Genomic DNA, 14,273 nt, shown 5'->3' on the forward strand with positions numbered 1-14,273 from the left:
TAAGATTTCACTGTGTACTTCCACACTTTATCTTCCCTACCTTCTTCTGTAAAATACTTTCCATCTAACAATAAAAATAAAATAAACAAGAATTAAAAATAATATTTGCAAATCCTCGTGTAAAAATTTATTCGATTTCCACGAATTCTATTCGGAATAAGGAGAGTAAAAATTTTCTATTCAACAAATCAATTTAAATACCATTATTTACGCAAACGCTGGAATAAGAACAATGATGTTTAAATTCATCTTTTAATCCGCCATAGTTATTTCTCCCCACAATGTAGAAAAGTCGACGAAGGAAAGAGAAAGAGAAAGAGACAGATAGAAAAACAGAGAGAAAGAGAGAGAAAGAGAGAGAGAGATCACGCGCCAAGCGAAGAAAGTTTAAATTACAAGATCCCAGCTGGAAATTAAGATTGCACGGTGTAGGGGAAGTTTTGATCGTTCCAAGAAAAGTTTATTTAACGAGTTAACCTCGTGTATCGCGACCGATGTCCGCAGACGCAGCAGCAACAAACCGCCAATACTTTGTTGTTGATACACTTGGGCGCGGTGGAGGCGGCTGTGTGCCTCATATTACTGATCTTTACCACTGGTTCCTGGCCAATCGCCGGCACCTGGTGCGTCCTACACGGTTTCCTTTTGGCTCTCTTACATCCGGTCGCCCTCTGGACTGTGACTGGATTGAATTGCGACAGGTGAGCGTTTATAAATTATTAAATTTCCAAAGTTATTTTTAAATGAAGAAAAAAAAGGAAATAGAATTAAGAGATAAAAATAATAATTCGATGAAGCGAATGTCTCAATCTTTAATTTGTCGGATAAAGATAATATTTTTTTAGGAAAACATTGAACAATTTCGGCAATCAAATGCAAGAACAATCGTTCATCGATTCATCTAGATAGCGTATCTAAAAACTGTCTGCGCCATTTTTGGGTTATAGAACGATGGAGATATGTGGGAGATAGAAAGTCTTTTGTCCCTCATAATACAAGGTAGAAAAATTGAGTTCGATTCGGTGGCGTCCGACTATTCTTACGCGGTACAAAGCTGGCAAGCTTTTCAACCTAAGATGTCAATAGATGGGTTTCCACCATTCAACCCCGATATCTCTTTGCCCGTCAACCGACACCAGATCTTCGATTCAATCAGAAACCTTTCGACATACCATCCCGTGCTTCTCATATCTACGATCCCAGAGGAAGAGAAGGGCCAATACTCCTTCAAATTGCACCCCTAGAAAACGTGTAAACGGCGCGATCTCTCTCGACTATGCGCCGTTTATCGATAATGAACAACGGTAGGAGGGCCTGTTTTATCGCGCCATTTTGGCGTCTTCTCGTCAGCACATTTGTTAATAATAAAAATTTCTATGACGCGAGGGATGACGTTATTCGGCAAGCATTTGTGAAATGGATCGAACGGAGGGATAAAGTTGAAAGTAATAAGATAAGTTTTACGTATTTGCCAATCAATTCAATTTTATTTTTTTTTTTTAATGAATGGTTTCTTATTTTATTTGTTTTTAAGAGACATACTCTTTCTTAAGTCGAGAGAAAAGATTGATCGTCTTCTTTGAACAGTTGTATCTTTTAAATTACTTCGGAATATTGGTATGAATATACGTATAAAATAGATATTGCTGTTAGATTTGTTATCCTATTTGTAATTTAATTCATGTAATAATTTAATTCATCTTTAATGCATGACTATTTCGCATACAACAGATATGCCTCGGGTGTAAAGCATATGCATATTCGCTATTGAAATATTTGTATGAAAAAATTGTTGAAGATTGTAACTGATTAAATTTTATTAAGAAAAATTTGTTATCTATTAATTTACAGGAATATATTTTTATCCCGCAAAATTAGATAATGATAAAATGTACATGAATTAAAATATATACGCGAATATATCAACGTAACCCATGAACCCGTATTTAAATTTATGTAAATTAGAAAACTCTTAAAATACAAACATTGAAATACATTATTACTCTGTATTAATAGGATAATTCTGATTTTTAATTCTTTATGTTATACACGTTTTAAAATCGTGAATTGTTTCTTAATTATTATCAGTATATACCAAAATTTATTTATCCTTTTATGCGATCTTTAATCGATATCGATCCTCCATTTTAATTTTCAAGTAACTACTTTGACTTTCAATCGACTTTGACCTTAAAATGACTTTTAATTTTTTTTTTTTAATCCTTTTTGATTCACATAGGACTTTGCGTGAAATATACAAAATTAAAAAGAAAAAGTACATGTAAAATAAATCATATGGAAGTTATAACAAGGTTCATTTCCATACAATATAAAGTCACGTTCCTTTAACAAATATTTATCACGCTCGTGAAGAAGTAAAGAGAAACAGGAGCCGAAGGGAGTTGCGCAGATAAAAATATAATATGACACGTAGTTCCTTCATCACTTGGAAATATCGTGGGTGCCCGATTTCAAGCCGATCGAACATGCTCGATATTTTATTCACGGCCCACGCCAATTTAAACCGAATCGCATTCCTTTTCGACAGTGTCGTGACCTCTTCTCTTCCATCCTATTTGCCACCTACTTTTTCGTTATTCACTCGTGCATTCCGGTAATTCCGGAACAACCATTTAAAAGTATTCGATGTCACAAGCCGTGACACGATATGCTGTGAGAAGATTCGATTCGATTTCGAACGATCGTCGAGGAATTTTCTTTCCTTGGGAAAAAAAATTCGCCACAAACGGATTCACTTCTGTTCAATCAAAGAGCGACAGTGTTTTTTTTTTATAAATATCGTAAAAATGTGCATATATTTAGGAATAAATAAATGAAATATCGATCCGATATCCTAGGGCACAACTCAGCTACTGAATCAACGCTATGTACAAAAATTTCGATCGCTCTGTTACGATATATCAATACGAATGACAAATTGTTCTAACTGATCACTAACTAAATTGTTAGGAGATGCATAAATTATAAAAATATCTTCATTATTTGGTTATCGTATTGCATCTTAGAGAACGATATGAATCAAGCTTAATGACTTATCTTTTGCACAGATATTACGCGATCGCGGCACCCCTGCATTACGCCGCATTGGTATCACCACGACGCGTTGCAGTTGGCCTAGCTGCATCTTGGACAGGGGCATTACTCTTGTGCGTGCTGCCCTTCTGGGGCCTGGTACCACCTTACAGGTTCGTCCACCACTCGTAAAACAAATTATACATTTCGTTTCTTCGAGCCTTTTCACCCGTCTTTTCCTATTTCTTTTCCCATTCTTATGGATAAGGATAAGATAGATTTTGTCAAGAACGAAGACAGGTTTTTTTCGAAAGAATCGCTCGTTGCGTGATGAATGTTCGCCGCAACCCAGACAAACCCGGGTTTCGATTTCTTCATCGAAAGCAATATTTCATCCCCGCTTACTCGCGCTTGTTAGCGTGTCAAGGCTGGGATTAATTAGATTCTTTACTTTTAAAACCGTCGAAGACTCCGTTCATGCAACGATTTCTCGGAAGGAAGAGAAAAAAAAAAAAAAACACGGAATACAAATTCGAAATGCATGGAATTTCAAATGCGAAATTCATGCATTGATCTCTCATCTTCCCTATATCCCCTATATCCTAAACCCTTCAAGATCTCCAATCTTCGCACGTCTCTCCACTGTCCCGAAGAGAATCGAGACAAGGCGAGAAATCGAGGCAAACCGAGAACGAACGAAATCCTTCATGAGCCCTGAATGATCGTTGCCACAGATACAGCCCGGGCCTCGGTTGCTGCGCGCCGGACTTCGGCAACGATTCGTGGGGCTTGGCTGCCGCTCTCTACGGTGCCGTTTACGCGATCCTGGGCCTGGCTCTGCCCGCGGTCCTCGTAACCGTGTGCAATTTGCGCGTGCTCGGGATCGCCCGTTACCACAGGCACCGGATCGCCAGCGCGATTTACGAAGTGACGTTGAGCGCGCAGGCGACCATCACCCATCAACGGAACCCGTTTTTCGTACCCACTGTCACGGCACCTTCGGTCGTCAGCCCGCCCCGATTTCACAGCGCAGCCAAAACGGTTTGTACATAACCACATCTTCTCGCTAATTTTCGTTTGCACTGCATAATTTTCGTATCGCGTGACATCGACGGGACGCAGTTATCCGGACGGGCAATTTCCGGATATGGAAATGGCACGGACGAGGCGCAAGATGATGGCAATTTCGAAAAGTCGATTTTTAAATTGATTTCGTTATTGTTATTAGATTTTTAGAATCGTTTCTAGAATCGTTCGTAAGAAATAATTATATCCGTGCGACGTGAAATGTTCGATAAACGTCCGACAAATTTTGCGTACGTTTAATATGAACGGACGAATACGGTATAAATGGTATTAAATATTTACGTAAAAAGAGAACAGGATGTATTTTATATCTCTTTCGAATATATTGCGTAAGCTTTTTTCGAGAAAGATACAAATGTGCATCGACACCGTTGAATTCGATTATTCGAAAATGATTATTTTACTTTTGACAAATATCGACATTACCGCATTATTTTCAATTTGCCAATTCGAACGACAAACATCATAAAACGGCGCATTAATCTTATCGTGCAATATGCACTCTTTGACGATCGATTAATTAATTATAGCGGATTAATAATATAATTCTATCTAATGAGTCCTTTCCTTTATTTGTCAATACCCTCCCCGCTCGTTACGCCCTCGACGCGCAATTGAATTGTGATTAAAATTATCCCACGTAGCGTATATCGAGGCTACCATTGAATTTCTAGGTGATGCAACTAGTTGGCTCTCTTTACTTGCTTTATTTCCCCTATTGCGGACTGATTCTTTGGGAAGTTTGCGACGTTGGCAATCGGCAGTATCTCTACAATCATACGAAACTCGCTTCGTTGGCTTCCCTCCTGCTCGCCTGCTCTCCGCCCATCAACGGTCTCCTCTACGGATTAAAATCGCAGACCCTTAGACGATCGGTGCAGAATTATTGGCGGAAGAAGGCGACCAAATCGGAGCTGCAACAAGTAATCGAGAACTTGAATTTTCCATCCAAGAGCGTTTTGTTCATCATTTCCTATGTTTTTCTTCTTCTTTTTTATAATATTCGAAACACGATCACAAAACGCTTCTAATTTAGGAGATCCAAGCGCGAACACCGAGCGCGGCAGGATCGAGGAGACCGTCCGGAAGCGGAACCGGCTCTTTCTTCCCTTTCCCGCCGTTGCAGCGGAGGCTCAGCGAGGCGCTGCTCGCGCTGGGATCCTGCAGAACGGGAAACAGCTTCGACAGCAATAATCTCGGCTTTCATCGAACCAGATTGCAACCCGCCGCTTCGTGTAATACGCTTCGAGTCCCAACTTCCGAATCAGGTTATTACCGATACTGAGCTTGACCTGTTCTTCCTGATCACGTGATAATAAACGGCTACAATTTACCGTGACACAGGTGAAAGCAGTAAATTAGTGAGGTCCAGCGCTAGTGCGGCGAGCCTGATGGGCCCACATTACAGAAGCGACTTCATTGGCGCGGATGTGGGCGCTGGTTGCTCTATAGCGATGAACGAGACACCGAGGAGAAGCCCTAGAATACTTATAACGAGAGCGTGCAGCGAGGATAGCCAAGATGGTGGAAGTCCAATGCTGAGGAAACCTTTTCTGGTCAATGCTCTTCCCTGTGATAGTGTGTATTTATATTTTTCTAAATTTCTTTTTTCCGACAGAACGCTCGACGATACGTAATCGTTATATTATATTTTCGATGTTGAGAAAAAAAAAAGACGATTTTTCATTATTGCGCGAAAGAGACGATTCACGTTTCGCTTATGTGTGCCGATCATCAGAACGAAGATGGCGGCATTGCAGTACCGGAAGCGACAGCAGCACGGGCAGCAGCGAGGCCAGTGTATGGACGACTGGAGTCGCGCAGAAACTCGCCAAGGCCAATGCTAAGAGTTCATCGGACATGTGGTCTGCATCGAGAAGACTCGTTCGTGGAAAAAATTTAGAGGAGGGGGCCCTTCTTGTTGGCGCCAGACCCAGCAATAACAGTGAGAGCAGCGATACCACGGACACGACGGCCACCACAACCACCACGACGATGCCCAGCAAATTGACCACCGTGGTAAGTAAGTATGCGAGTCGAAGGACGCACAACCGGATACAAGCATCTTTTTGTCGAAATGTATTGCACGTGTATCGGGCGATTCTCGATATTAAAAATTCTATGCACGGTTTTTCGATGAATTAAAAACGGAATATGTTTTCCATTATAAAAAGAGAACGAGATGGAAAGAATCTTTCTGGTTATAATTTATATGTATAATTATTCCGGTTATTTTATTCAACAAATTATCGTATCATGGTAAAGTTTTGCTTTTGTTCATATTTTTTTTTTTCCTTGATTTTGTTTATGATTTTTAATATTGCTTATATAAGTCTTGATTACTTTTAAAAGATGACATAAAAGAAACGTTGAGTAATTGATGAAGTAAGCAGAATCTTCTTACAATTTAATCCTAACAAGCAGATAGATCGAGATGAAATTTGTTTTGCGAACATTATTTTGAAAAATAATTTTTACTTTAAGTATATTCGTAAAATTTTAAACAAGCCAAGATTTTAAATAATTTCCAATTCGTTCATCATCAAATTGTTTCGTCACATTTTAATATGCAAATAAAATTTTGACACAAATAAAATACTGTACATTTTCATCGAGTATAGTCTTTCTTTCTTTTTCTTCTTTCTTTTTTAATTTACATCAATCGAACATTTTTATTATTTATTTTAATAACTAAACTTCTTTTTCAAATTACTCACACGTAAAGTAAACATTTCACAATTATCCACGTATACGTCACGTAAATGTAAAGTAATGCAATCATTGATGTAATTTTCCTCCTCGATAACGATACTGAAATTTCACACGCGTTAGTTTCTACAAAATTAACCGCTTATTGCTTAATGTTCACCGTAACGAATGATATGCGCAGGAAAACGGAGGCTGTCGGGAGAAAGAGAAGGAAAAGATGAACGGGAAGAAAGAGAGGGAGCATAGCGAAAGCGACAACAGTTGGAGCAGTGTCGACGAGATCGAGTCGAAGGAAATGGCGGACAAGAGCATGGAAGAGGATAATTTCGAGACGATCGAGGAGGAAACAGAGGCAGAAAAGTGCAACCAATTTGCAAGGAGGAAATCGAAAACGATTCGAAAACCGGACGTTCCTCAGGATTGCAAGGAGACCGCTCAAAGAAGGCCCCTTCTCACCTCATCATCTTAAGTTTCCATCGAACTTGTCGTTTCTAATTTATTATCATTTTTTTTTTCCTCCTCCCGCATAATTTGTATATCGTATCCGATATACCGATTTCTCAACGTGTTCGAAATCCTTTCGAGACCGCTTGGTGATCTTCCAAGTTTGGATCGAAAGGATTCTGTTATTCTTTTAAGGATTCAATACCGATTTTGAGATTGGCCCGTGAACAATGGTTCCATAATAATTATGGAGAAGAAGTTGTTTCTGTATGCTCGATATTCAGCCGCAATGTATCGACATATCCTGAAATTATATTTTTATACTTCCAACGAAAGAGCAACGTTAACGAGAGAAAATTCGCGGTCTTCTTACGGTAATCGCAAGAAAAACCGATTTAATAACACCGCACATAAATCTCAAATGAAAAATTCGATCCCTTTTATGGAAAGAGAAGAAAGTTGGCTATATATAATATATATATATATATATAAAAGTTACGGAGATTTAAAGGAGTATTGCCATCGTGTTAATGTTAAGAGATGATGGCCAATAATTTCTCTCATCGAATTTGATGATGTTCCTAATTAGTGGGTTTGGTAAAAGACAGAAATTTGACAGAGCAAATATTAAATATTGAGGAAAATTAATTTACCGTTTACAGCGCATAATTTGATCGAATAAATAAATAAGCGTGTGAAATTGACGTTCATTTCGCAGTTTAATATGGGTAAAATGGGTAATATTTCGATATCATTTTTTTACGATATAATTTTCTTTCTTTCCTTTTTTCTCTTTATTTCAAGAGAAGTGAAAGTGGTTAATAGAAAAAAATATTTAGAGAGTAAAATATTAGGTAATTTTTGGAAAACTTTAGAAGAATCATCCCTGAGGATGGTTACGAGGGAACGAGGAACGAGAAAAATTTGCATTGGATTGGAACTGTACATGGGAATGAGGAAGTTGGGAAGAGAGGGACTCATCGAAAAAATTTAATCATTGATGCGTAGATCAGTTAATGTGGGCGGTCGTTGATGCGAGTCTATTGATAGCGAACGATAAGCTACGCGATGATATACTATACACGAGAAGAAGAGATACACGTTATCAAAGAGTGGCGAGACGAACACTTTTTACCTAGCAAATTTGTACAATCAATGGCCAACCACTGTGTTTGCACCGACACGGTGGATTTATTTGCAATTAGGTGTAGCAAACAATCACCTAAAGAGTTAAATGATATTAATGTTGGTGGTTATTGGAATTGATGTTTCGAATTTTGTAGACGATGGACGAATTTAACGTATGTATATATGCGCGCGCTTATGTGCGTGTGTATGCGTGTGTGTATGTGTGTATGTGCGTGCGCGAATGCGTGAACGTAAATCAAGTTCAAAATGTTCTTATTTTTAAGAATCGTTGAAACTGGAGAAGAAAATTATTTATTGTTTTTTAAGGAGTAGGCGAGTGTTGTACACGAGAACAAAATTTTAGAGAGAGAGAAAAAATAATGAAATGTTGTTCGATTTAAACGATTAATTTGTAACATATCCGTGAAATTTCTTTCAGAATCGACATTCCTTTTTTTATGATGTTTCCTATTGAGATACAAGATATTTCCCTATTATTCTCGGAAAGAAATATATTACGATGTTACAAAGAGTGAGATCGATTCTGCGAAAATTTTGATGCACTGTCATGTTGCAAGTTTGCGTAATAAGCCAGAGTATGTGTTTACTTGCTTTTGGATTCGTCAATTAGAAAATAACGAGGCGATATCGCCGTTCGTCGAATTTCTTGTTCACAAATGTATTTCATCATTCCGGCGAGAAAAATTTTTGTCAGGTACCGCGTGTTGAAATTAATGTTAATGGTATTAAAATATCGCGATCTAAATGATGTTTGAGTGTACGTCGTTAGTGCAAATAAAATGGAAAAATATTCTGAAGAAAAAAAAAATACCATCCCTGGATCTTATTGATTCTTCTTTAGATAATTCGTAGCATTTTTTCCCATTGAAAATCGATGATAAATAAATTCTAAGATACGCAATAATTATTTAAAATAAATAAAAAAATATACAAGGTATAATATATTAAATGAAAATGATCGTTTTTTTATTATCAGGAAATTATCATCGATAACAATTATTCTCCTTTTCATCCTTATATTTTATATTCCATCTGTCTTCTTTTTTTATTTTACTTTTAAGTGCTTGTTAAGGAAAAGAAAAAAATCGATATACTAATGTTATTAGCAAGTGCTCACGTAACAACGGTGCATTGTACAGGATATTAAAGTTCGTCATTTAATAAGGTACTCGATTATTAAACCCGACATTTTCTCAATCATTATTGGACATTGTGTTGGAACTCGAGTCGAGGGACTTGTAACAGATTTAAGCGAAGATTCGTCGCAGGATCATTTCGATGGAACAAGAAGAGTTAAATTACCGAAATTAATTTATCCGTAGAAATAAAGAAAAAATTTTCAATGGCAGACACACTGCTACCTACCACCAGACGCTATAAAATTATCATCTGGAAATAAGGGGAATTAAATTGGTCTGCGCGCAAGCAAAAAATAACAATCCCTTCTCTGTCTTGGGCGTATCCCGCAAACACGTTTCGAAACGTTTTCGCCGCGAGTTAAATCGGCAGTCGACCGACGATCCGGCCGGGGCACAGCTCGATGAAACATTGCTGCGAAGCGACACGCGTTCGATGTTTTCGTGTGACGAAACGTTTGTTTCGCTCGATCGTTGATTCGTTTCATTCAAATTCATTCGAGAATTGATTCGTGAAATCGTTCGATCGTCGATTAATTTCGCGCGATTCACTCGACAAGTGATCGTGGGATGATGATCGTTCGATCAATATCTTGGTGAAGAGAAGAGTGCGCTCCGAAGAAAGGTATTAATAATGAAATATTCGCGATAACTCTTTCTTGAAAGGTGATTCTTTTCTCTTGAGTAACGATTAGAATTGGGATGAACGAGGATTGTTGTTGTTATTAAGTTTAATGATTGGGATAACGGGGGAAGAACGGGGGAATATCCGTGTTAAAGATTTGATTGAGCTCGTGATCGCTTGTAACCGGCATGGAAATCTTGCTTTGAAAAGCTATACGTAGCTATAGGCTTCAATCGCTAATTGATCCGTATTTAGGATCACGCAATCGTAGCGAAACAATTTTCGCGTTATTACGATGCTTTACGTGTTGGTTGCAAATACGTGTCGAACAATCTTTATGTAACCGATTATCTTCCTCATAAATATGAAAACCCGTCACTTCGCTTGACAACACGTGGTTCAAGCTCATGCACGATCTCACTTGTTGTTTATTGTTGTTTAAATTTAAATTTTCAGCCTTTCCACGAAGTGACCAAATGAATTATATCAGATGACGATTGAGCAACGTAGCGCTTCCGAAAGTATCGAATTTGTAGAGAAAATGCCGAGGAGAAACAGCTTGCAGGATATGCGGAATACTCGAAAAATATTAAGGTAATCATAAATAAATAATATAAAATATTGTAACACAAAATTTTGTTTGGTATAAAGTGATAGTATTCTTACAATAATTATATATTATCGCAATTGCATGCTAATTCCTGATCCCAGTTTATATATATGTATATGCGATCTAGATTTTATTTTTTAAAAAATATTTATTTAAGCATTGTTTTACACGAATTTTTCTTTTTAATCTTTTTAATCTTTCTCTTTTATAATAAAATTAATTTTTCTATTATATAAAAAAAATTGAATAAAAATTGTAAATTATATAGAAAAGATAAATAAGATATAACAAATCCAATATTGATTACCGCTATAAAATAGGTTAAATAAACTTTTTATCGTTTTTCAAACAATAAAATCATATCGTAAAGCAACATAAAAATTTTATAATATAACGAACGAATATAAAATTGTATGTTTAATAAGCGTTATATTTTTTATAATGTAAACATATGTTTTATATGTATTTTACAATAATCAATTAATCAGATCTTGAAGAATTTTTCTTTTAAATTTTGTATATTTAGTTTTGTAATATTTAGTTTAATAATATAACTTTGTTTTTCATTTAGTTAAAAAATTTTATAATGTATATAAATACAAAATGATATATGATTTTCTCTATAAATAGTTATATTTCATTTTATTTAAATTATTTAATTTTTTTTCTCGAAATATTATCTATTTGTATTGTATCGAAAAAAGATTTAATAAAAGATTTATAGAAAAATAAAAAATAATCGTTGCAACAATTATGTAAAAAAAAGTTATATAAAATTATGTAAAAATTGCAACAGTTATTTGTTTTACTTGTTAAATTTTTCAAATTAGGAATGATACATGTGCACGTGACGTTAACTCAGGAAACAATTCTGCACTAGTGGCGAGAAATGCGCAAACTCAGATTGATTTTCTCCGGTCAGCTGGTGCTGTTCATCTTCGGACGATGCGGTTAATCTTTCGTATGAATTTCGACGAACAAATTTCTCTGATAACATGAACGATATGGATCAAGAGTCCTCGATAAAACGAAAAAGAGGTCGGTGTGAGAAAAGTGAATGTGAATGGTGATCAAAAATCGTTTGTCTCTAACAGTAAGTGTTAAATAATGCGCCAACAAAAGAAACCTTATCTATACGAGTGTGATTGTGGTTACATTACGATATGTTTAATTGAATCGTTCAAAGATGGCGATAATTGTTCGTTTGACGTTTTGGTAACAGTTATCGTCGATGTTGGTCGATAAAAAAAATCGCTAACATTACATTTTATCATTGCTCTTTGTAGCAGAGAAAAAATATGACTTCCTCACCCTCATCCAGCACCAGTTCCGCGTATGCTAGTACTGACGAACATCGTCAGTACTATAGTAATGATAAACAAAATTTCTTCGATTCGGATGACATCGGAACAACTCGGCTATTGCGCTCGTACTCACCTCATCGTAGCAAAGCAAGAGGATTCTTTGCGAGGCTGCGAATTGACAAGTGAGTTCGTTTTGCGCAAGTCATCGCGCGCGAATTTATAAAATATTTTATAAAATATTTACTTCTACGCACAATTTTGATCTTCTAAATTAATATATATAAATTTATTATACATACTCTGTATAAAATTCCAGATTAGGATAAAATATTACCTTTATCGACAATTGCATATAAACTTTGCAATGAATTTGATTTCATATTGATCTTTATTTATTCTTAAGTTTTTTCAAACAAAATTTTATGTTCTATAATATGCTCTACTATTGGCAACTGAAATAAAAAATAAAAAAATATTTTGCAATTTTATTTTATCATTATTTTTTTATAGATTGATTTAACACTTAATTAAAAGTTTCAAAGATAATTTATTTTTTTTTATTTCTTTTCTTTCCCATTTTCAGATCCTACATTACTACAAGAAATATTGTAATAGCAGGAATAATATTAACCACGTTGATTCTTGCAATAATAGCAATCTGCACTATTTATGGTGCCAGAGATGTAAAAATTCCAGAAATACCCGATCCGGAACTACCATTACCCCCTTCATGGAGTAAATTAAAAACGTTTAAACATGGTGCTGTTTGTGCAGATGGTGCACCATGTGCACTTGTGGGCAAGTATGTAAAATTATGTTATATTAGATTAAATTATATATACAATTGAATTATTAATAAATTTTTTCTCACAGAATGATTCTTTTAAAAAATGGATCAGCAGTGGATGCTACTATTTCGGCAATGATTTGCAATGGTCTTGTAAATATGCAAAGTATGGGCATTGGAGGTGGATTTTTCATGACAATTTACGATAAAGCTTCTAAGCGTGCCTATACGTTAACTGCAAGAGATCGTGCTCCATTAGCTGCAAATGCTACAATGTATAATGGTAAACCACAGGAAGCATCGATGTTTGGTAAATTTATTTTTTCTTATTTTCTTCTTTCTTTTTTTTTTCTTAATGAATAAAATAAAAAATTTTATATTGATATATTAGGTCCATTGGCTATTGCTGTTCCTGGGGAATTGGCAGGATATTGGGAGGCTCATAAACGTTTCGGTAAATTACCATGGGCTGATTTATTCAGTCCTTCGATCGAGATATGCGAAAAAGGATATAATTTAACAAAAATTCAACATGACGGATTCAAATATAACGCAAAAAATATTTATAAAGATCGTGTTCTAAAGTAAACGTCGTGTGATTTTCATAATTGATTACCTATAAAATCAATAAAAGTTACATGCTTTTTTTCATTTCAGAGAATTATTTGTAGATCCACAAACGAATGATTTTTATTTACCGGGAACAATTATTAAACCAAAAATACTTTGCAAAACTTTGCAGATAATTGCAAAGAAAGGGATTTCAGAATTTTATAATGGAACATTGGGTAAATTTTTGGTGCAAGATTTACAAGATAAAGGAAGCATTATAACAATGAAAGATTTAAATAATTATAGGTAATTAAACTATAAATTATTTATCAATAATGAATTATAATTTGTAAAAAATTTTTTAATCATTGAAATTATTTCTAGAGTAACATGGGATGAACCTCTTGTATCGAATCTCACTAATGGAATGAAATTATTCACAGTCGGATTGCCTGCGAGTGGAGCTATTCTCACTTATATTTTAAATATCCTCGACAGGTTTAATTTTACACGTGATAGTATAGCTGATTTTAATCGAACTACTCTTACATATCATCGAATGATAGAAACGTTTAAATTCGCTTACGCGTTAAGAAATGATATGGGCGATAAAGAATTCGTCGATATGAAAGAAGTTAGTAAACACTACAATTTAATAAACAAATATATTCTCTATTATTTCGGAGCTTATTATATATATCACAAATTTAGAAATAAAAAATGTGTATATTGATATTCTAAAATTTTTGAAAAGAAATACTATTATATGAAAATTTAATATAAAATTAAATTTTTAATATTATTAATATATATCATTTTCAATATCATTTTATTTAAG

The 14,273-nt window shown here is 35.3% G+C and overlaps 2 protein-coding genes across 6 annotated transcripts in view; both read left to right on the plus strand.

Annotated features, from left to right (window-relative positions):
* Nucleotides 1-9,229, plus strand: part of LOC107998253 (galanin receptor type 3-like) — a 68,687-nt gene extending 59,458 nt beyond the window's left edge. For 3 of the 4 annotated variants that reach the window (XM_062072751.1, XM_017057446.3, XM_017057447.3), the window contains 8 exons: nt 505-701; nt 3,069-3,206; nt 3,768-4,074; nt 4,794-5,042; nt 5,156-5,387; nt 5,464-5,697; nt 5,858-6,138; nt 7,010-9,229. In XM_062072751.1, the coding sequence (XP_061928735.1) occupies nt 505-701; nt 3,069-3,206; nt 3,768-4,074; nt 4,794-5,042; nt 5,156-5,387; nt 5,464-5,697; nt 5,858-6,138; nt 7,010-7,297 (1,926 nt within the window). In that variant the 3' untranslated portion in view covers nt 7,298-9,229. Of the gene's footprint in view, nt 1-504; nt 702-3,068; nt 3,207-3,767; nt 4,075-4,793; nt 5,043-5,155; nt 5,388-5,463; nt 5,698-5,857; nt 6,143-7,009 lie in introns of all 4 variants that reach the window. The other variant, XM_062072753.1, reaches the window with a different exon arrangement.
* A 687-nt stretch (nt 9,230-9,916) lies between these two features.
* Nucleotides 9,917-14,243, plus strand: LOC107998234 (scoloptoxin SSD14). 2 transcript variants are annotated; one of them, XM_017057412.2, is made up of 9 exons: nt 9,917-10,182; nt 10,639-10,776; nt 11,623-11,885; nt 12,079-12,278; nt 12,680-12,898; nt 12,970-13,193; nt 13,275-13,467; nt 13,541-13,741; nt 13,820-14,243. In XM_017057412.2, exons 3-9 carry the CDS (start codon nt 11,856-11,858, stop codon nt 14,166-14,168), a joined length of 1,416 nt encoding a protein of 471 aa, XP_016912901.2. In that variant the 5' UTR covers nt 9,917-10,182; nt 10,639-10,776; nt 11,623-11,855; the 3' UTR covers nt 14,169-14,243. The 2 variants fall into 2 exon arrangements, with proteins under 2 accessions (XP_016912901.2, XP_061928742.1); XM_062072758.1 differs by lacking the exon at nt 13,820-14,243 and having other exon boundaries at nt 13,275-13,605.
* Nucleotides 14,244-14,273: the final 30 nt, after the last annotated feature.

The sequence above is a fragment of the Apis cerana genome, linkage group LG3 (genome assembly GCF_029169275.1).
Source record: "Apis cerana isolate GH-2021 linkage group LG3, AcerK_1.0, whole genome shotgun sequence".
Lineage (NCBI taxonomy): Eukaryota > Metazoa > Arthropoda > Insecta > Hymenoptera > Apidae > Apis > Apis cerana.